Source organism: Arachis ipaensis, chromosome B4 (genome assembly GCF_059453495.1).
Source record: "Arachis ipaensis isolate K30076 ecotype BB chromosome B4, ASM5945349v1, whole genome shotgun sequence".
Lineage (NCBI taxonomy): Eukaryota > Viridiplantae > Streptophyta > Magnoliopsida > Fabales > Fabaceae > Arachis > Arachis ipaensis.
In genome coordinates, this window is record NC_142439.1 from 118,038,877 (window position 1) to 118,060,417 (window position 21,541).

Below are 21,541 nucleotides of genomic sequence, written 5' to 3' on the forward strand. Positions count from 1 at the left end.
AGGAGTTGCAATAGGCGCGGGTAGTATATTGGTTAGAGAAAAAAGAAATCAATGCTGCACATCTGTATGTGTTGCTTAACTTTGACCAAGTTTCACCCTACCTGATGTGAGATTTCAAGTCTTCGTAATTATTGCATTTAGTAACATACTATGTTAGTCATCTAATTAAAACTTCAGTACACTAAAATTTTCTTATTCATCATATTGTATCATAGGTTATTTCAAGAAATAAATCCTGATACATCACTGAACAATTTTTTATATTAGTTTAAAGAATACGTCAGAGTGCATCTAGCTGACACAACAGATTGGGAACTAGTTGCACTTAATTAGGACCCAATGAATAAAGACACAAGCTACCTGATATACAATGTTAATGGATATCGATTCTATTCGTTCAATAGTCAGTTAGAAGGAAAATATATAACACCAGAGTTTGGGTTCGTGGGATTCAGGTGGTGCTCATTTTGATTGGTATGGTGTGTTGCATAATATAATTCAATTAGAGTATTTTTATCACACTACGTACAAGGTGTGCGTATTTAAATGTATATGGTATGATCCAAGTTTGCGACAAAGAACCGAAAGCACAAAGACTATAATATCACTGAAGTAAATATGACTAGGAGATATAGAAACTACGATCCTTTTATTCTACCTCAAAATGCATGACAGATATACTATTTGCCTTATCCTAGGTCATGCTAGTCTAGTTGGGTGATTGTAGATAAGACTAAGACAAGAGGTCGCATTGAGTCTGATGGGACAGAGGGTCAGGAACCTTTCCAAATTGATGACCCAACTTCTTCAAAAATGGTGGTTGATGTTGGTTATCCGAACACCCTTAGGTTGGCTATTATGGATGATGATATTAGAAGTCGATGATCAGAAAATTATCTCGGAAGAGGAGGATGATAAACCAGAGAAAGAAGATAATGAATCTAAATAAGGTTAATGTCAATATAGTTCTATCTTATGTATTTCTTTATCAAACTTTGATTTCGTGTTTTGATTCTATATACTTGATATTTTATATCATATATAAATCACTATTTTCAGATAAAATACTAATTTATTATTTACTAATTGAGAGTTGACTTTCAATTATTAACTATTGGAGCCCATTATAGACTGAAAAAAATTTAAAAAAATTGACTCTATTGTTGGATTTATTGACGGAATTTTCCGTCGGTATCGATCATCCAAACTAATTTCAAAAATAAAAAAATGACGTCATCGTCGAATTTTTCCGACGGTACAGTGATGCAAAGTCTCAGCTAATGGCGCCAATGTTACTGTCAAATTTTTTGTTCTAATGGTAACGTGCATTCGATTTTCATCCCTCAACTATCATATTCTGTTGCAAGTTATCGTCGGAACAAAAAATTCAATGGTAACCAGTTACCGACGAGGTTTATGCTGTCAGATACAATCCGACGGTAACGTATTATCGTTGGATTATTTTCGTTATTCCGCCGATAAATTCGATGGTAATCTGCATTTTTCTTGTAGTAACAGACGATTGGTTTAGTCATAGTTATGCAAAGTGATGAGAGAATTAAAATTCATTGTGTGTCTTGTTTTATCTTTATTGAGTGACTACAATTGTGGCTATGAAGTTTTTTTATTATATAATTATTTGATGAGTAAAATTTGTTATTGTTTTTGTCTTTATAGTTTAGTATTCCCATTTTCCGTGTTAGTATCTCTAGGTCTACTTATATTTTTCAACTAGTAATGATTCAATTTCAAATAGCTTTTAAAAATAAAAACTAGTTATTCAGTATTTTTTAAATATTTTAGATAAAAATTTTATTTTAAAAATTTCGTAAAATTTGAATATCAACAACTAATATAATCTAAATAAGACTTAAGCCTAGTTTAAAAATATTAGGGTGTTACAAAAATGATCTCAATAAAACAAATATTTTAATAATTTATGACAAATTTTAATGTTGATATTTCATATTTAAATATCTTTTTGTTATTTGATTTTTGAATTTATAATTGGATGACATTATAATATTTTAATTATTGTAGTACTTTTAATTTAGATAATATTTTATAATTTATATTAAATTATAATATTTTTTGGTGATTATATTAAATTATAATTATTAAAATAAATATACTAAAATAATATGTTTTATTATATTTATTTATATTTTATTATAAATAGTTATTCGAGTTGAATCCATAAATTAATAAACTAGTAAATCAATAGCTAAAAGGTTCCATAATGTCTGATTTTCAAAATTTTGCTGGTTACTCTTTGTCTCTTTCGTACCTAGTACATTGATGTTCCAATAAAGTGAATAGAACATGTAAACAATTTCCAAAAACAAATACCTTATTTAAGATTTTGCATATTTCACTCTATCCACAAACATTTCCCAGCTCCGACATGTGTGCTGTATGCGAATGAATTTAATACAATATGTTGTCGTACAAAAGTTGGATATAGAGCATGGAGTATGGCTGGAGCTTTAACGGGAGTGGATTTTTTTAGTGGAAAAAAAATTAGATAGTTTTCAGTATTTAATTTTATTTTTTATTGTTCTCTTTTTTATTTATTTTTAGTTTCATTTATAAAATTAAATGTGAGAGATTACATTTTATTCTTTCTAAGTGTTAAAAAAAATAAAGAGGATTTATTTCCAGCTTTAACCATCATCATCACTATCAATCTATAATTTTAATTTTCCAAAGTCCTTTTATTTAATTCAATTAATTTGATTAAATATGTTATTTGTCTCTATTTTAATGCTTTAATATTTTTATTTTTACTAAAAATAGATATTTTATTCATTTAAAATAATAAATACAATTTATTTTAGAAAAACAAAGAAACTAATAAATTGGATTTCCGACGCTTTTTTTTTTTAAATCAAAGAGAGAAATAAAGAACCAAAGTTCAGATAAAAGAGAGTTTAGGCATCAACTATTTTCCTTTAAAGACTTCAAATTTTTTGTCTTTTAATTTGCCATAGAATCGTTGGCATTATGGATATTTTTTTATTCTTGTATTCCTATTTTAGCTTTTGATTTGTCTTTACCCACTGTTTCCATAGCTCATCGGATTTTGGGATACCCTCGAAGTTAAAATTGCAACCAAGTTCCAAATTTGCTTCGCATGTGAGTAGTTTATCAAGTAACAGAGCATTGATTCTTCTTCTTGTTCACTATGAAAGAATTGTTATGGCACGATAAAGGAATCTTTAATATAGGTTTTGGCAAGCTGATAACTCGCCATGCAAGGATTTCCACCCAAATATAATATTTTGGTTTTGGCTGGGCTCTTTAGATCCCAAGATGAGGATGGAAGAATTAAAAAGTGATCGAATCAAAAGCCACTGAGTGACCATTTCTCTCCTTGCACCAAGTAATTGAATCTTTGTCTTGTCCAATTTCTTTTAAAGTATTGCTTATTGGATTTCTAGACTGAATTGTGATGTGTTTTCCTGGATTTTACATTGCTTTTTGTCATAATTAAGTCTGAAATCATTCTTGATGTTTGACCTTAGATTAACTAAGTAGAAAGCTGAAATGAGTTTGAAATGTTTTAGCCAAGGATCCTCCAAAAGTCTAATTAGTCTACTTCTACCTACACTCAGAAAATGCCCTTTTCGAGTACTTTCGTACCTTTCAGCAAACTTCTCCATGCCCAAAAAGGTCATGGCTGATTTACTTTTATAGACTTTAAAGACCAATGTTGAGTCCTTTTGGTAATTCTCCATCCTTGTTTTCCTAATATAACAAAATTAAAAGCTTTGATATCCTTGAAGTTCAGTCCTCCTAAATTTTTTGTCAACAAATAGTGTTCCACCTAATCCAGCTCATTCTCGTTCTAGAACCTTTGAGTTTTGCCCGCAGCAAAACTGCATCATCATTCTTTAAATTTCATTTGCAAGGTTTCTGCTGGCAGCTTGAAACAACTAAGAGATATAAGGACAATAGCTATTGTCTTGATTAGGACTTCTCTTCCACTAGCTGAAAGCAAGTTTCCTTTTCCAATGTTGTAACTTTTTCCTACCCGATCCATGATGTAGTTAAATGTGACCCTTTAGATTTAGATCTAGAAATAACTATTGGAAGACCCAAATACTTATCTTAATTACCCACATGAGGGACATGTAAAGTTTGATCAGTAGAATCTCAAACTGTTGCTGGTGTATTGTGGCTAAAAAACACGACTAATTTGTCTTGTAGGATTTGTAAGAGTTTTTGAAATGAGTGAGAGTTAGCTTTGTAACAACTATAAAATCACTGCAAAAATGAGGTGTCTAATTGTCGGGCATTTGCAATTTAGTTTAAGACCCATGATGTCTTGTCTTTGTTCTTCTTTGTGGAACAGATGGAAGAGATCATCTGCATACAACAAAAATAGATAAGGAGAAAGAGAATTGTCATGTCACAATCCATGACTTTAAAAAAAATAATAAAATTAGTCTTTTACAATAACAAAGTAAGGAACTAATGCCACATATTCTTTTAACTTATTTAGCCATCTTTCATAGAATTTCAATTTCTCCATAACTAACCACACAAAATTCTATTTAGACCTTATTCATATTCTGTTTCGACACAAAATAATCACCTGATTTTTTTATTTTTGAGAAAGTACATCATCATTGAACTTCCCTCTAAAATAATGTGTGAAGTGTAAAAATACATTTTATATATATATATATATATATATATATATATATATATGATGAATGGTGACTAAGTGTAACCAGAAATTGATTGACCAATACCTATTAGATACTTTGGTATTTGACAAGAGAATATAAAAAAAGGATACGGTAATTCACTGTGAAGGTATAAATGAAATTTAGACACCAAAATATTAGGCCTGTGTTACGAGCCTTGGACTTGAAAAAAAAAATGAATAAGGCAAAATCAATAGGCTGAAAAATTTGGTAGAGTCTATGGATTTTGATGATGAATTTTTTGTGTTACTCCATATACTAAAGAGTCTCGTTAGAGAGACAATAATGAGATATTTGTACAATGTGTACAATAGACTGTTTATTTAGTCCAATATAAATTAAAAATAAAAATTATCCACGAAATAATAAATTTAAAAATTCTTATTCAGTTACATCAAATTTCAAATTTCAAATTCTCCAATTTCAAATTTTAAATTTTTAAAAAATCTAGTTAGTTATTTCAAAAAAATAACCATCTGAAATCCCTTCAATACTCTCTTCCTTTTCAACCGGCGGCCACCCCACCTTCATCAATAATCATTCCATTTCACCATTGCTACTTGGCTTGTCACACGCCACTCACCCTTAATAAAAATAACCATCCACTTAAGGATAAAAATAATCATCCGCATACCAATGAATTGAAGATCTAACATATTTTAATTATATATAATTAAACTCAATTCAATCAAAATAATCATCTACATAAAAATAAAATAAACATCCGCATACCTACTAAAATGACCATCCTAAATTGACCATTAAAATAGAAGAAAAAGATGAATAAACAGAAGAAACTATTATTGTGGTGAAACATAATTTTGAAGGATTACTCATGACAAAAGCGGCACTGTTGTGAAACATAGGGCTCAAATCATGAAAGAAGCTAACCATGCTTGGATCCGAAGAAGAAGAAGAGTATGGTGGTATCATCGGTGAGAAGAGGTTTGAAAGAATGGGAGAAAGCGAAGCCGGATTTGAAGAGAAGCACGAAAACAGCGGCTGCAACGTTAGGTTGAGCGTCGGAGGGCGAGGCGCATCGGACTGACCAACGGAGGTGAGGACGGTGTCGGTGGGAGGATGCGGCGGCCTCAGTATGGTCGGAGAAATTCAATGACGCGAGGTGAGAACCAAAGAAGACGACGGTGAGTTTTGGACGTGGACTAGAAATAACCGTATATAGTGTGAATGGATTTAATACTAATCTTAATTTTCAAATTTTAAAATTTGAAATTAAATAATTAATTAATGATCTAATTTTTAATTTTAATTTTATATTTTTTTTATTTATTGTACACATTGTACACAATTAATATTGGTTCCCTATACTTTCTCTATACTAAATAAATAATAGTAGCCCGCAAAAAAAAGAAAGCAAATTTATCGTTTATGAGTGTGAAGAAGAAAAGAAAACTGAAGAACAAAATTATTTGAGTAAACGGTACAAAAAAAAATTGTTAAATAGATGTTTGAGATGAATTTTTTTAAAATGAAATGGTTTATATTGAGATATAAACTTTGAATAATTTTTTATCAATTATATATCAATATTGGAGTTTAGATGTTAGGTTTTATTTGCATATTTTTTTTGTTTATTCTAAAAATTATAAAAACAAAAAGAGCAAACAAAATTATATTTTACAATTTTTAAAATAAACAAGATTATTTATTATCCTATTTTTGTTTTTTTTTTATTTTTAAAATAAACAAAAGATAAAACAATAAATAATTATACTTTATAATTTTAATTCTTGCATTGAAAATTTTGGATATCATTCTGATTACCTACGGTTTGATGATTTTATTTCTCCAACTTATCAATAGGCTACAAACTAATGTAAATTATTTAAATTAAATTCATGTCATTTGATAATAAAAAATGTTAGGCAAAAAAATTTATTTTGTATAAAAAAAATTGTTTTAAGCAAATAAATCTAAGATAATTTTATTATCAATTCATGTTATATTATTCAATTTTTAACAATTCAATTTTTGTACATTAGAAAAAAAACTTTCAATTGACACTACCAAAGGAATAATTTTAATCAAAATTGGAACTAAACCCAAATAATTAAGGTCTGCTAAATTCGAACTAAATTTTAAATTTTAAATTTTAAATTTTTATATGACAATAAAAAATTATAAGTAAAACCTAAAACCTAAACTCCAATATTAATATATAATTGATAAAAAGTTATTCAAAATTTATGCCTCAATATAAACTACTTCATTTTAACAAAATTTCACCTCAAACATCTAGTTAACAATTTTTTTTTTTAATTTTACTATTTATTCGAATAAATTTGTTTTTCTAGTTTTTTTTCTCCTTTGTCCCACTCAAGAATTGTAAACTTGTTACCTTATTTTCACTTATTGATGTTACTTATTTAGTATTTGGGATAACAAAAAAAATAAATTACCATCTAAATTTATGGACTTTACGATTTTTTTAGGCCTATTAATATTATTTTATCTCTTTTTTCACCTAAGTCCAGGTCCATAACACAAGCCTAATTATAGGCGTATTGGGTATATAGCCTGGGCGGCTTCTACCCGGCCCGGGTCTGTTTGTTTGGCCATGAGCCACGACAAAAAAAAAAAATTTTAATGTCCAAATTTCATTTATATCCTCACAGTAACACTTCAGTGAATTTCCGTACCTTACTCGATTTCTATGCTAATTGACTATTCTTCCTTCATAATTCTCTTGTCAAATGCCAAGTGTCCAACAGGTACTCTATCCACTCTTAGCCACCATTTTCCATGCCACCACATACATCACCTATATATATATATATATAGTAAAATAAAAAAGAAAGCATTGTATCCAATGTGGACTTAAAGCGAAGTCTATTACGTATAATACTTGTTCGGTAGGTCGGGTACCGGACGGTTCGGGTTGATATCCTGGTTGTGGAGGGGGAGATCTCGCCTGGTCGTACGTCACCGGGTCGGGGTAGGCGACGTCCCGAGTACTTCGTATGAGGAGGGGGGTGTCACCTGCAAAGACACTCTGACGCTCTAGTCAGTGATATGTGCAGGCGAAAAAGGGGTATGTGGCATGTAACGTACCTTGGGGGAAGGGCAGGACCTTCCCTATATATACCATGTCAGAGGTGGGCCCATCAAGGACAGGCCCACCTTCCTAGATGCCTCCTTCTCATAGCTGAAGCGTAGCTGGCAGGGACACGTGTCCGGGTCGGCGACTGAGCGTCTCGCTCCTGACCGTCCGGGTCGGGTGGTGCTCGGGTCGAGCCGGCCCGCTAGTTTTGGGTCAGGCCGTAACAGTGCCCCAACGCGTCAGCAATGATTGTGAAGGTGGTTGGTGGCGCGTTATCTCTTATTCCGTGTGTTGTCACTAGGTCGGCCGCCCGTGGAGGGGACGTGCCCCTTGCGCGCGTGACTGTTTGTTGCTGAGGTGACCATTTGTCGCATCGTTCCTCGCGCGGAGCATTAAATGCTCATAATGGGTTGGAAAACTCTGTGCGCAAAGACCATTTTGTCCCTAGGCCTTTCGCGCTTCTTGAGTGGTAGTTTTAAACAGTTTTGCATTGGTTTTCCTTTCCCACTCCCACTCTTGTTTCTCCTATCTCCCTCTTCTTCATCCCCTAACCGTTCCAAAGCCTCGTTCTAGCATCCTTGCGCATTTCTTTTTCTTCCAAGCTTTCGTAACCAATCCAGGTAAACCTCGATCCTTTCTTTTTTCTGCTTCAATGCTTTTTTATCCCTGTTGTTGGCTTTTCTGTACGTTTGTTGTTTGTGCTTGCTTTTTGTTCTTGTTGTTTGTTTGATTTTTGTGTGATAGATAACTTTTTAGTGTCAAGTAGGTGCGTTAGGGGGTTACCATTCCAGGGTAGGCTTTGCTTGGATTTAGCTTTTAGCCATGCTTGATTTTAATTGTCGGATAGGACAAATATAGTTTCTGGGCTTTTTCCGAACTCCCGACCTCATAGACTAACGGAGTGGTACCCTCACTATAGGTATGCCTCGCATCGTTTCTCGGGCTTCTCCCTCCGCCGCGAATTACGATCCCTACGCCTGGGTGACTTTCGATGTGAAAGATTCGCCAAATCAGATGGACGAGGGGGAGTTGACGGAGTTCCGGCAAGGCGAGTACTTGTGTGGAGGGACAGACGAGGAAGCCAATTATGACGTCTTCGTTCCCGCCCCCAACGAGCGGTTGTATGATTAATTTCCACTCCCCCCGGGTTGCCGACTGGATCTGGTTTTACAAGGCCATGTTCACCCAGGTGGGCATTCGCATCCCGTTTTCTGACTTCCAGATGGCGCTCCTCAACCGGATATCCGTATCGCCGTCGCAGCTGCATCCGAACAGTTGGGCTTCTATCCGCTGTTTCGAGATGGTGTGTGAATATCTCGAGCTGCCGGTGTCTGTTGACGTCTTTCTTTTCTTCTTCAACCTCACAAATCCTTCCAAAGAGGGGAAAGCGAGGAAAGGGTTCTTGTCCTTTCGATTCGCCCAGGGTCGGAGGATATCTGGTTTGTTCGAGGACTCTTATCATGGGTCCAAGGATAAATACTTCAAGGTTCGTCCCCTCAAAGGTTGCCATCCCTTCTGGTTGTCGTTGGAGGGGGAACGCCTCATCCCGACGTACTGGAGATTCGGGGCGGGGTCTAACACCTTCATTAAGGTAACCTATAAGGGAATGTCTGCCGTAAATAAGAAAATTACCGACGTGTTGTGGGCAGTTTTCGGGAAGAACCACGTGAAACCCCACCTCCTTAAGGGTGAACGGGAGGTCGCCACGAGTTATATTTGTGAGCTGCTTTGTCTTGTTTTCGCATTGTTTATCGTTTTACCTGATTATGCCGACTTTACGATTGATGTGTTTGTTTGTCTTTTACAGTGGAGATGTCTGCTTTGATAATAGGGCTCGAGGGTTTGTATAAGACCTTTTTAGAGGATAGTGATGAGGAGAAGGCTGACGAGAAGGTTGCCGGGAAGCCGGAGGACCTTTCTTCGGAGAAGAAAGATCAGTCGGTGCCTTCACCTCGTGACATCAAAATGTCTGACAAGAATCCTATCGGCGTGCATGCTTTCCCTATTCCCGAGGAAATGGCCGGCATCGAGCATTCATCCTCCTCCCGACAAGAGGGTCCCGACTTAAAGCTTGTCCCTACTCCCAAAAGGCAGAGGGCATCCTCTAGCACTGAGGGGACTCTTACTATGATGGAGAGAAACTTCGATGCTGGGGCCTTCATTGACTCCAAACTGATCCCCGGCACAGAGGATCACTTCCTCGGTACCGAGCTGACGAGCTAGGTGAGGTGGATGTATCGTACGCTGCTCCGTGGAGCTGTAATAGCTCGGAAGGCCGAGTTCGAGTTGTCGGGGATGCAGTCACTACGAAGAAAGCTTGAATCTGCTGCCACGGCCAACAATGAATTCAAAGTTCAAGTTGAATCGCTTCAAGAGCAGCTGTCTGAAGCAGGGGAAAGACTCAAGACTGCCGAGGAGAAAGCCATATCTGCCGAGGAGAAAATGAAAGCCTCCGATGAGATCGTGTCCCGTTTAACCAAGCGAGAGATGACTCTGGAGAGCCAATTGAATACCGCGCAAGGTCGGGTGGTGGCTCTGGAGAAGGAACATGACGAGGTCGTCTCGTCGGCTAAGGCTGTTCAAGCCGAGCTTGAGGAGCTGAAGAAGAAGCATAAGGGGGTCAAGGAGCAGGGAAAAAATGCGATTTTCATGACCGAGGAGGCCCTTAAGGCCCAAGTGAAGATCTTGGCTCCCGATTTTGATACGTCGGCCATCGGGGTCTTTAAAATGATCAAGGATGGCAAGGTTGTTGACATGCCTCGAAAATGAACTCTTGTACGTTGTGCTTTTTGCATGGATTTGTGACCTTGTTGTAGAACTTTTGAAACTTATTTTATGCTTTAATGGACGCTTGGTCGGCTTCTAATTATCGCCTTTATCTGTTTGTTTAGTAGTATTTGTTTTGTTACCATTTTTTCGGCGTGGACTTATTGCTTGTGTCCGTTTTGCCGTTATGTTGGTAACTTGGGCGAAACCGTCTTGGTCTTATTATCATGGTCGTTTGTTATGGCTTCGATTTGTTCGGCTCACGGGGTGATCAGTCCCGGGTTGCCGTATCGTTGTCCCGTTTGCCATATGTTGAAAAACATGATGATGTGGGATACATATTGGGGAATAGTAGATGGGAGAATTTAGACAAGTAAACTGCATTCCATGCTCTCGGGATTTCTTTGCCGTCGAGTTTCTCCAATTTGTAGGCGCCTTTGCCGAGCACTTCTCTGACTTTGTAGGGACCTTCCCAGTTTGCCGCCAGTTTGCCTTTTCCTGGGGTCGGTAGGCCGATATCATTGCGCCGTAGGACAAGGTCGTTTTGCTCAAATTCCCTCTTGAGCACTTTGGTGTTGTAGCGTAGGGCCATTCTTTGCTTTAATGCCACTTCTGACAGGTGGGCCTTCTCCCTGGTCTCGTCTACTAGGTCCTTCTCTACAGCTTCCTCCACTCCCTTGAGGAGTAACCGTGGGCTCCGCTCGCCGATCTCTATGGGTATCATTGCATCTACCCCGTATATCAGGCGGAAGGGGGTTTCTCCTGTGGCGGACTGCTCGGTTGTACGGTAGGACCAGAGGACCGAGGCGAGCTCGTCAGCCCACGCTCCTTTCTTGTTGTCTAGCCGCTTCTTGAGGCCTGACAAGATCACCTTATTTGCGGACTCGACTTGTCCATTTGTCTGGGGGTGCTCTACTGAGGAGAACTTCTGCTTGATGCCCAGGCCGGCAAGGAGCTCTACAAACTTCTTATCGGTGAATTGCGTCCCGTTGTCTGAGATGACGACTTCCGGGATGCCGAACCGAGTTATCACCTGTCTCCACATGAACTTCCTACAATTGGACGAGGAGATAGTGGCCAGTGGCTAGGCCTCTATCCATTTGGTGTAATAGTCGACGACGACTATGAGATATTTGACTTGTCCTGGGCCGACCGGGAAAGGTCCCAAGAGGTCGACTCCCCACTGTGCGAAGGGTCGGAGGACGTCATCAGGCTCAGTTCGGTAGCTGGTGCTCTGTGGTAGTTGGCGTTCTCTTGGCATTTGGCGCATTTTTTACGAATTCTTTGGAGTCATTCATCATTGACGGCCAGTAATACCCGGCTTGGATGAGCTTTCTAGCTAGGGCTATGCCCCCGATGTGGTGACCGTAGCACCCCTCGTGGACTTCTCTGAGCACGTAGCTCGTTTGGTCGGGGTGTAAGCACTTCAGTAGAGGTTGGCTAAGCCCCTTTTTGAACAGTTGGCCTTGTATGATCGTGTATTTGGCGGCCTCCCTTCTTAACGCTTTGCCTTCCCTCTCGTCCTCGGGGAGTTTGCCGTTTTGCAAGAAGTTGGTGATGGAGTCCATCCAGAAGGGGCTTATCTTGGTCAGGTGGAGGGCGACCGCTGGTTCTCTCGTAATGCCTTGAATGAGGGAGCGATTGCCGATTCCAGATTTCGTGCTCGCTAGCTTGGATAGGAGGTCTGCCCGTGTGTTCCTTTCCCTCGAAACGTGTTAGACCGTGACCTCCTCAAACTGTTCGCTCAATTCTTTAACCCTCTCCAAGTACTTCTGCAATAGCGAATCTCTAGCCTGGTAGCTTCCATTTACCTGTGAGGTGATGATTTGCGAGTCGCTGCATACTTCTAGCCTCGTAGCCCCGACTTTTTGGGCTAAGGTCAAGCCACCTAGGAGAGCTTCATATTCTACTTGGTTGTTCGACACTGGAAACTCGAACTGACCGACAGTTCGTAAATGACCCCGGTTGGGCTTTCTAAGATGATCCCGGCGCCCCCGGACGTCTAGTTGGAGGCTCCGTCCACATGGAGCTTCCACCGTGTGCCCGTGTCCTCGGTTGAATCTCTGGTTACTTCCACCAGGAAGTCTGCCATTGCCTGCGCCTTGATTGCATGCCGAGGCTCGTACCTTAAGTCATATTGGGACAGCTCGATGGCCCAGGTCATCATCCTTCCCGCTAGGTCGGGTTTCTGGAGCACTTGTCAAATTCCCTGGTCCGTTCTTACGACCACTTGGTGACCTTGGAAGTATTGTCATAGCCTACGGGAGGAGGTTAGGAGCGCAAGTGCCAGTTTCTCCAACTTGTTGTACCTGAGCTCTGCTCCTTGTAGCGCCTTACTCACAAAGTAAATTGGTTGTTGGGCTTTCGCCTCTTTCCGCACCAAGACCGCCGCCAGCGCTTCCTCCGTTACTGCTAGGTACAGGTAGAGCGGTTCTCCGACCACTGGTTTACCGAGCACCGGCGGAGCTGCAAGTATCTTTTTGAAATGGTTGAACGCTTCCTCGCATGCCGGGGTCCATTCAAATGCTATTCCCTTTCTCATGAGGTTGAAGAAAGGTAGGGCCTTTGCAGCCGACGCCCCGAGGAAACGAGATAGCGCGGTGAGCCTTCCCGCCAGTCTCTGGACGTCTTTGACGCAGCCCGGGCTCTTCATTTGGAGTATTGATTGGCATTTTTCAGGATTGGCTTCTACCCTCCTTTGGGTTATCATGAATCCTAGGAACTTCCCGGCCTCCATGGCAAAGGCGCACTTGAGAGGGTTGAGCCTCATGCCGTGTTGTCGGAGAGCCACGAATACGCTTTCCAGGTCACTCAGAAGGTCTTCGGGTCTGGTGGTCTTGGCCAGGATGTCGTCCACGTAGACTTCCACCATTTTGCCAATGATGTCGCCGAATATCTTGTTCATCAACCTTTCGTATGTGGCCCCTGCGTTCTTCAGGCCGAAAGGCATTACCTTGTAGCAATAGATTCCTCCTGGCGTTATGAATGCCATTTTTTCTTCGTCTGGCCGGTGCATCGGTATCTGATTGTAGCCGGAATAAGCATCCATAAAGCTTAGATACCGGTACCCCACCGCCGCGTCGACGAGTGCGTCAATGTTGGGTAGGGGGTAGCAATCCTTGGCGCATGCTTTGTTGAGATAAGAATAATCTACGCATATCCTCCACTTCCCACTATGCTTTCTTACTAAGACTACGTTCGATAGCCAGGTCGAATAGTCAAGTTCCCGGATGAATCCTGCTTCAAGTAGGCTGGCCGTCTGCTTGGCCACCTCTTCTGCTCTTTCCTGTGACATCTTCCTCCTCCTCTGGGCCACCGGTCTAACTTCTGGCTTGACGGCCAAGTGGTGCGACATGAGTTGGGGATCTATCCCCGGCATGTCGGCTGGTGTCCAGGCAAATAGGTCACCATTGGTCTTGATCAGTTCGATTAGAGGTTCTTTCAGCTCGTGAGGGAGGTTTCTGTTCACGAAAGTGAACTTTTCCTCCGTGTCGCCGACTCAAAACTTTTCTAGGTTCCCTTATGGTTCGGGTCTCGGCTTGTCGCTGACCCTGGCATCCAAGTCGGCAAGGAACACTCCTGATACTTCTTTGGATTTCTTTCTTAACGAGAGACTGGCATTGTCGCAAGCGACTGCCGTTTCCAGGTCTCCCCTTATAGACCCTACTGATCCTTCTTCAGTTATGAACTTCATTATCAGCATCCTCGTGCTGATGACTGCCCCTAGGTTGTTGATGGTCTTCCTCCCTAGGATAATGTTGTAGGCCGTGGAGTCTCGTAGGATCACGAACTCTACCATTACCGTTCTTCTCCCTTGGCCTTGTCCCACGGAGGTTGGCAGGGAGATTATCCCGTCCGGCCTGATGAAGTGGTCGCCGAGCCCTACAACACCGTGCTGGTGAGTCTTTAAGTCGGCGTCCTTTAGACCCAAGGCGTCGAACACATTGCGGAACATGATGTTCGAGTCTGCTCCTGTATCAACAAGGATCCGCTTGACAAGGCCAGTTCCCACTCTGGCCGTAATGACCATGGGAGGGCTTTCCGTGACCTCGTCGAACCATTGGTCATCCGGGCCAAAAGAAATGGATGGAAGCTTCTTGTGGCTTCGCGCAGAGGATGTGGAAACCGCCAGGACTTTGGCGTCTTTCTTGTGTGCCGACTTGGACCTGGGTGCCACGTTTCTCGCCGTTACCACGTTCACTATGGTAAGGCTGTGGTCGTGGTCCTCTGGCTCTTGGCATCGCTTTGCTGCCCGGGTCTTGTCTTCGCCTTCGTGGTCTCGGTTGCGTCTCCTCGGCTCTCTAATAAGGTGGGAGAATTCGGCTAGCTTTCCATCCCTGATCGCTTGCTCCAGTGCATCCTTTAGGTCGAAGCAATCCTGTGTCTTGTGCCCGTAGCCCTTGTGGTATTCACAGTAAAGGCTCTTGTTCCCTTCTGTTCGTTCCTTCAGAGGTCGGGGCTTCGACAAGATCCCCTTCTCGGCTATTTGTTGGTAGACTTCCATAATCGACGCAGTGAGGGGGGTGTAATTAGTGAACTTCCCGACACGAGGAAACGGCCTGGGAGTCTTACTTGGACCGCCGTCCCTGACGTGTTCCTTTTGTCTTTCTCCGCTCCCGTGATGTCGGTCCTGGTTGTGAGAGGGTTGCCGTTTGTTGGCAGCCACGACCTGACTGACTTCTTCATCGTTAATGTACTCCCTGGCTACACATTGGATCTCCTGCATTGTCCACACCGTCTTCGTGGTGAGGTGCTTTCTGAAGTCCTCGTTTAGGAGTCCGTTCGTCAGGCACAAGCTTGCGACCGAATCCGTCAGCCCGTCGATCTCCAAGCATTCGTCGTTGAACCGGTCTAGGTATTTTCTGGTCGGCTCACCAGATCTCTGGGTCACTCCAAGTAGATTGATTGGGTGTTTTGCCTTCGTGATTCTGGTTGTGAATTGGGCTAGGAAGGCGCGGCTGATGTCTGAGAACCTGGTCACCGAGCCCTGCGGGAGGTTATTGAACCACCGTATTGCAGGCCCCGCTAAGGTGACCGGGAAAGTGCGGCACCTTACCTCGTCTCCCACTTCCTCCAGGTTCATTCTGGCTTCGAAAGCCGTAAGGTGCTCCTGCGGGTCTTGGGTTCCGTCGTACCTCATGTCCGTTGGCTTGTCAAAATGTTTTGGCAGCCGGACCTCGAGGATGAAACGATGGAATGGGGTTGCACCCATTATCACTGGTCTCTGCGTCCTGGTCGTTCTTCCCTCATCGTTTTCTCGACGAGCGTCCTCATGGTCTCGCTCTATGGTGCGCCTGCCGTGCCTGGCATATATGAGGGGGTCATGGCGCCTCTTTGCGCGTGCTCCCTCCCTGACGTTCTCGGGCTCGGATTGTGGGCTAGCTGTTCGTCGGGAGCGGCTTCTCGAGACGGATCGGGAGTAGCGCGATTCGGGAGTTTGTTGACGAAGTTCTCGGTCGGCAAGCCGGCGTTTCAGGTCTTGCATCCTGTGGTGTAGTTCTTGCATTATTCTGGCGCTGTTGTTGCCAGTTCCCCCAAAAGGGCGTCTTTCGGGAGATCGTGTGGTTCGCCTTGGTGGGGACCTAGCGCGCTGCCGGGGAGAAGCCGCGGAGGCTTCCCCTCTGCGCTCGGTCTCGCGGCCTGCTTCTCCTGGGCCCAATACAACATCCATTCAGGCGGTAGTCCCCACAGACGGCGCCAATGTTCTAGAACGAGAATGAAGCTTGGTTGGTCATTGGCCATGTCTAATCTTTTGGACCGAAGCTTTCACATAAAGCTTGGCTGACTATTAAGCCATGTCTAAATTTTTGGACCGAAGCTTCAGACTAACATTGCATGATTCCTGGAATTCTTATTAAAAATTTTGAATTTCTTTATTTTCTTTTACAAAATTAATTTTCAAAAAATCCAAAAAATAAAATTTAATAAAACCATAAAAACAAAAAATTTGATGTTTCTTGTTTGAGTCTAGTGTCAATTTTTAAGTTTGGTGTCAAATGCATATTTTTTATTTTCATTAAAAATTTTCGAAAACTCATGCATGGTATTCTTCATAATCTTCAAGTTGTTCTTGATAATCTTCTTTGTTTGATCTTTGCATTTTCTTGTTTAGTGTCTTTTCTTGTTTTCCATATGTATTTTTGAATTATCAGTGTCTAAAGTTTGAAAATTTCTAAGTTTGGTGTCTTGCATATTTTTCTTTTCTTAAAAATTTTCAAAAATATGTTCTTGATGTTCATCTTGACATTCATAGTGTTCTTGGTGTTCATCTTGATATTCAAAGTGTTCTTACATGCATTTCCTTGTTTTGATTCATAATTTTCATGTTTTGTGTCAATTTTATGTTTTTCTCTTTCTTTATTAAAAATTCAAAAATAAAAAAATTTCTTTCCCTTATTCTTCTCATAAATTTTGAATATTTGGTTTGACTTAGTCAAAAATTTTTAAAACTTAGTTGTTTCTTATGAGTCAAGTCAAATTTTCAATTTAAAAATCCTATCTTTTCAAAACGTTTTCAAAAATCAAATCTTTTTCATTTTTCTATTTTTCAAAAATTTTAAAAATTGATTTTCAAAATATTTTTCTTATTTTTATTTCATAATTTTTGAAAACTTTACTAACAATTAATGTGATTGATTCAAAAATTTTAATTTTGTTACCTGCCTATTAAGAAGGGTTCAATCTTTAAATTTTAGAATCATATCTTTTTGTTTCTTGTTAGTCAAGTAATCAACTTTAAATTTCAAAAATCAAATCTTTTTAAATTTCTTTTTCAAATCTTTTTCAAAAAAAAAAATTTCAATCATATCTTTTTTAAAACTTAATTTCAAAATCTTTTCTAACTTCTTATCTTTTCAAAATTAATTTTCAAATCTTTTTCAATTAACTACTTGACTACTTGTTTATTTTACTAATTCTTATCTTTTTCAAAACCACCTAACTACTTTTCTCTCTCTAATTTTCGAAAACCACTAACCTCTTGTTCAAAATTCTTTTTAATTAACTAATTATTTTAAATTTTAATTTTATTTTATTCCTTTTTATAATTTTCAAATTCTAACTAAATTTTAAAATAAAAACAAAAATATTTTCCTTTTCATTTAAATTAGTATTCGAATTCTCTCTCCCTCATCTCTTTCTATTTATTTATTTAATCACTAACACTTCTCTTCTTCTTAAAAATTCGAACCCTCTCTCCTTCTCTGTGTTCGAATTTCTCTCTTCTCATTCTTCTATTCTTCTCTTCTTCTACTAACATAAAGGAATCTCTATACTATGACATAGAGGATTCCTCTTCTTCTCTGTTCTCTTCTTTTTCATATGAGCAGGAGCAATGATAAGAACATTCTTGTTGAAGCTGATCCGGAACCTGAAAGGACTCTAAAGAGGAAACTAAGAGAAGCTAAAGCACAACACTCTGGAGAGGACCTGACAAAACTTTTCGAAAAAGAAGAAGAGATGGCCGAACCTAACAATAATGGTGGAGATGCAAGGAAGATGCTTGGTGACTTTATTGCACCCTCTTCTGACTTCTGTGGAAGGAGCATCTCAATTCCTGCAATTGGAGCAAGCAACTTTGAGCTTAAGCCTCAATTAATTTCTCTAATGCAGTAGAATTGCAAGTTTTATGGACTTTCATTGGAAGATCCTCATCAGTTTTTAGCTGAATTCTTTCAAATCTGTGACACTGTTAAGACCAATGGGATTAATCCTGAAGTCTACAGACTTATACTTTTCCCTTTTGCTGTAAGAGACAGAGCTAGGACATGGTTGGACTCACAACCTAAAGATAGTCTGAACTCTTGGGAAAAGTTGGTCAATGCTTTTTTGGCCAAATTCTTTCCACCTCAAAAGTTGAGCAAGCTTAGAGTGGAAGTCCAAACTTTCAGACAGAAGGAAGGCGAATCCCTCTATGAAGCTTGGGAAAGATATAAGCAATTGATCAGAAGGTGTCCTTCTGGAATGCTTTCAGAATGAAGCATCATATGCATATTCTATGATGGTCTGTCTGAATTGTCCAAGATGTCATTGGACAACTCTCCTGAACGGTAGTCCTAAATTTTTTGTCAACAAATAGTGTTCCACCTAATCCAGCTCATTCTCGTTCTAGAACCTTTGAGTTTTGCCCGCAGCAAAACTGCATCATCATTCTTTAAATTTCATTTGCAAGGTTTCTGCTGGCAGCTTGAAACAACTAAGAGATATAAGGACAATAGCTATTGTCTTGATTAGGACTTCTCTTCCACTAGCTGAAAGCAAGTTTCCTTTTCCAATGTTGTAACTTTTTCCTACCCGATCCATGATGTAGTTAAATGTGACCCTTTAGATTTAGATCTAGAAATAACTATTGGAAGACCCAAATACTTATCTTAATTACCCACATGAGGGACATGTAAAGTTTGATCAGTAGAATCTCAAACTGTTGCTGGTGTATTGTGGCTAAAAAACACGACTAATTTGTCTTGTAGGATTTGTAAGAGTTTTTGAAATGAGTGAGAGTTAGCTTTGTAACAACTATAAAATCACTGCAAAAATGAGGTGTCTAATTGTCGGGCATTTGCAATTTAGTTTAAGACCCATGATGTCTTGTCTTTGTTCTTCTTTGTGGAACAGATGGAAGAGATCATCTGCATACAACAAAAATAGATAAGGAGAAAGAGAATTGTCATGTCACAATCCATGACTTTAAAAAAAATAATAAAATTAGTCTTTTACAATAACAAAGTAAGGAACTAATGCCACATATTCTTTTAACTTATTTAGCCATCTTTCATAGAATTTCAATTTCTCCATAACTAACCACACAAAATTCTATTTAGACCTTATTCATATTCTGTTTCGACACAAAATAATCACCTGATTTTTTTATTTTTGAGAAAGTACATCATCATTGAACTTCCCTCTAAAATAATGTGTGAAGTGTAAAAATACATTTTATATATATATATATATATATATATATATATATATATATATATATGATGAATGGTGACTAAGTGTAACCAGAAATTGATTGACCAATACCTATTAGATACTTTGGTATTTGACAAGAGAATATAAAAAAAGGATACGGTAATTCACTGTGAAGGTATAAATGAAATTTAGACACCAAAATATTAGGCCTGTGTTACGAGCCTTGGACTTGAAAAAAAAAATGAATAAGGCAAAATCAATAGGCTGAAAAATTTGGTAGAGTCTATGGATTTTGATGATGAATTTTTTGTGTTACTCCATATACTAAAGAGTCTCGTTAGAGAGACAATAATGAGATATTTGTACAATGTGTACAATAGACTGTTTATTTAGTCCAATATAAATTAAAAATAAAAATTATCCACGAAATAATAAATTTAAAAATTCTTATTCAGTTACATCAAATTTCAAATTTCAAATTCTCCAATTTCAAATTTTAAATTTTTAAAAAATCTAGTTAGTTATTTCAAAAAAATAACCATCTGAAATTCCTTCAATACTCTCTTCCTTTTCAACCGGCGGCCACCCCACCTTCATCAATAATCATTCCATTTCACCATTGCTACTTGGCTTGTCACACGCCACTCACCCTTAATAAAAATAACCATCCACTTAAGGATAAAAATAATCATCCGCATACCAATGAATTGAAGATCTAACATATTTTAATTATATATAATTAAACTCCATTCAATCAAAATAATCATCTACATAAAAATAAAATAAACATCCGCATACCTACTAAAATGACCATCCTAAATTGACCATTAAAATAGAAGAAAAAGATGAATAAACAGAAGAAACTATTATTGTGGTGAAACATAATTTTGAAGGATTACTCATGACAAAAGCGGCACTGTTGTGAAACATAGGGCTCAAATCATGAAAGAAGCTAACCATGCTTGGATCCGAAGAAGAAGAAGAGTATGGTGGTATCATCGGTGAGAAGAGGTTTGAAAGAATGGAAAAAGCGAAGCCGGTTTTGAAGAGAAGCACGAAAACTGCGGCTGCAACGTTAGGCTGAGCGTCGGAGGGCGAGGCGCATCGGACTGACCAACGGAGGTGAGGACGGTGTCGGTGGGAGGATGCGGCGGCCTCAGTATGGTCGGAGAAATTCAATGACGCGAGGTGAGAACCAAAGAAGACGACGGTGAGTTTTGGACGTGGAGTAGAAATAACCGTATATAGTGTGAATGGATTTAATACTAATCTTAATTTTCAAATTTTAAAATTTGAAATTAAATAATTAATTAATGATCTAATTTTTAATTTTAATTTTACATTTTTTTATTTATTGTACACATTGTACACAATTAATATTGGTTCCCTATACTTTCTCTATACTAAATAAATAATAGTAGTCCGCGAAAAAAAGAAAGCAAATTTATGGTTTATGAGTGTGAAGAAGAAAAGAAAACTGAAGAACAAAATTATTTGAGTAAACGGTACAAAAAAAAATTGTTAAATAGATGTTTGAGATGAATTTTTTTAAAATGAAATGGTTTATATTGAGATATAAACTTTGAATAATTTTTTATCAATTATATATCAATATTGGAGTTTAGATTTTAAGTTTTATTTGTATATTTTTTTTGTTTATTCTGAAAATTATAAAAACAAAAAGAGCAAACAAAATTATATTTTACAATTTTTAAAATAAACAAGATTATTTATTATCCTATTTTTGTTTTTTTTTTATTTTTAAAATAAACAAAAGATAAAACAATAAATAATTATAGTTTATAATTTTAATTCTTGCATTGAAAATTTTGGATATCATTCTGATTACCTACGGTTTGATGATTTTATTTCTCCAACTTATCAATAGGGTACAAACTAATGTGAATTATTTAAATTAAATTCATGTCATTTGATAATAAAAAATGTTAGGCAAAAAAATTTATTTTGTATAAAAAAAATTGTTTTAAGCAAATAAATCTAAGATAATTTTATTATCAATTCATGTTATATTATTCAATTTTCAACAATTCAATTTTTGTACATTAGAAAAAAAACTTTCAATTGACAC

General features: G+C 38.4%; 2 protein-coding genes across 2 annotated transcripts in view; one reads left to right on the forward strand and one right to left on the reverse strand.

Moving 5' to 3' along the window:
• Positions 1-2,953: 2,953 nt before the first annotated feature.
• LOC148568926 (zinc finger BED domain-containing protein DAYSLEEPER-like) overlaps positions 2,954-21,541 on the forward strand; it is a 39,612-nt gene continuing 21,024 nt past the window's right edge. Inside the window, exons 1-2 of the mRNA XM_088485499.1 lie at positions 2,954-3,135; positions 3,228-3,382. The gene's annotated coding sequence lies outside the window, so the exon portion shown is untranslated. The remainder of the gene's footprint in view (positions 3,136-3,227; positions 3,383-21,541) is intronic.
• LOC148568927 (uncharacterized) lies at positions 14,060-15,679 on the reverse strand. Its single transcript, XM_088484825.1, has one exon. The coding sequence runs from the start codon at positions 15,677-15,679 to the stop codon at positions 14,060-14,062; it is 1,620 nt and encodes a 539-aa protein (XP_088340951.1).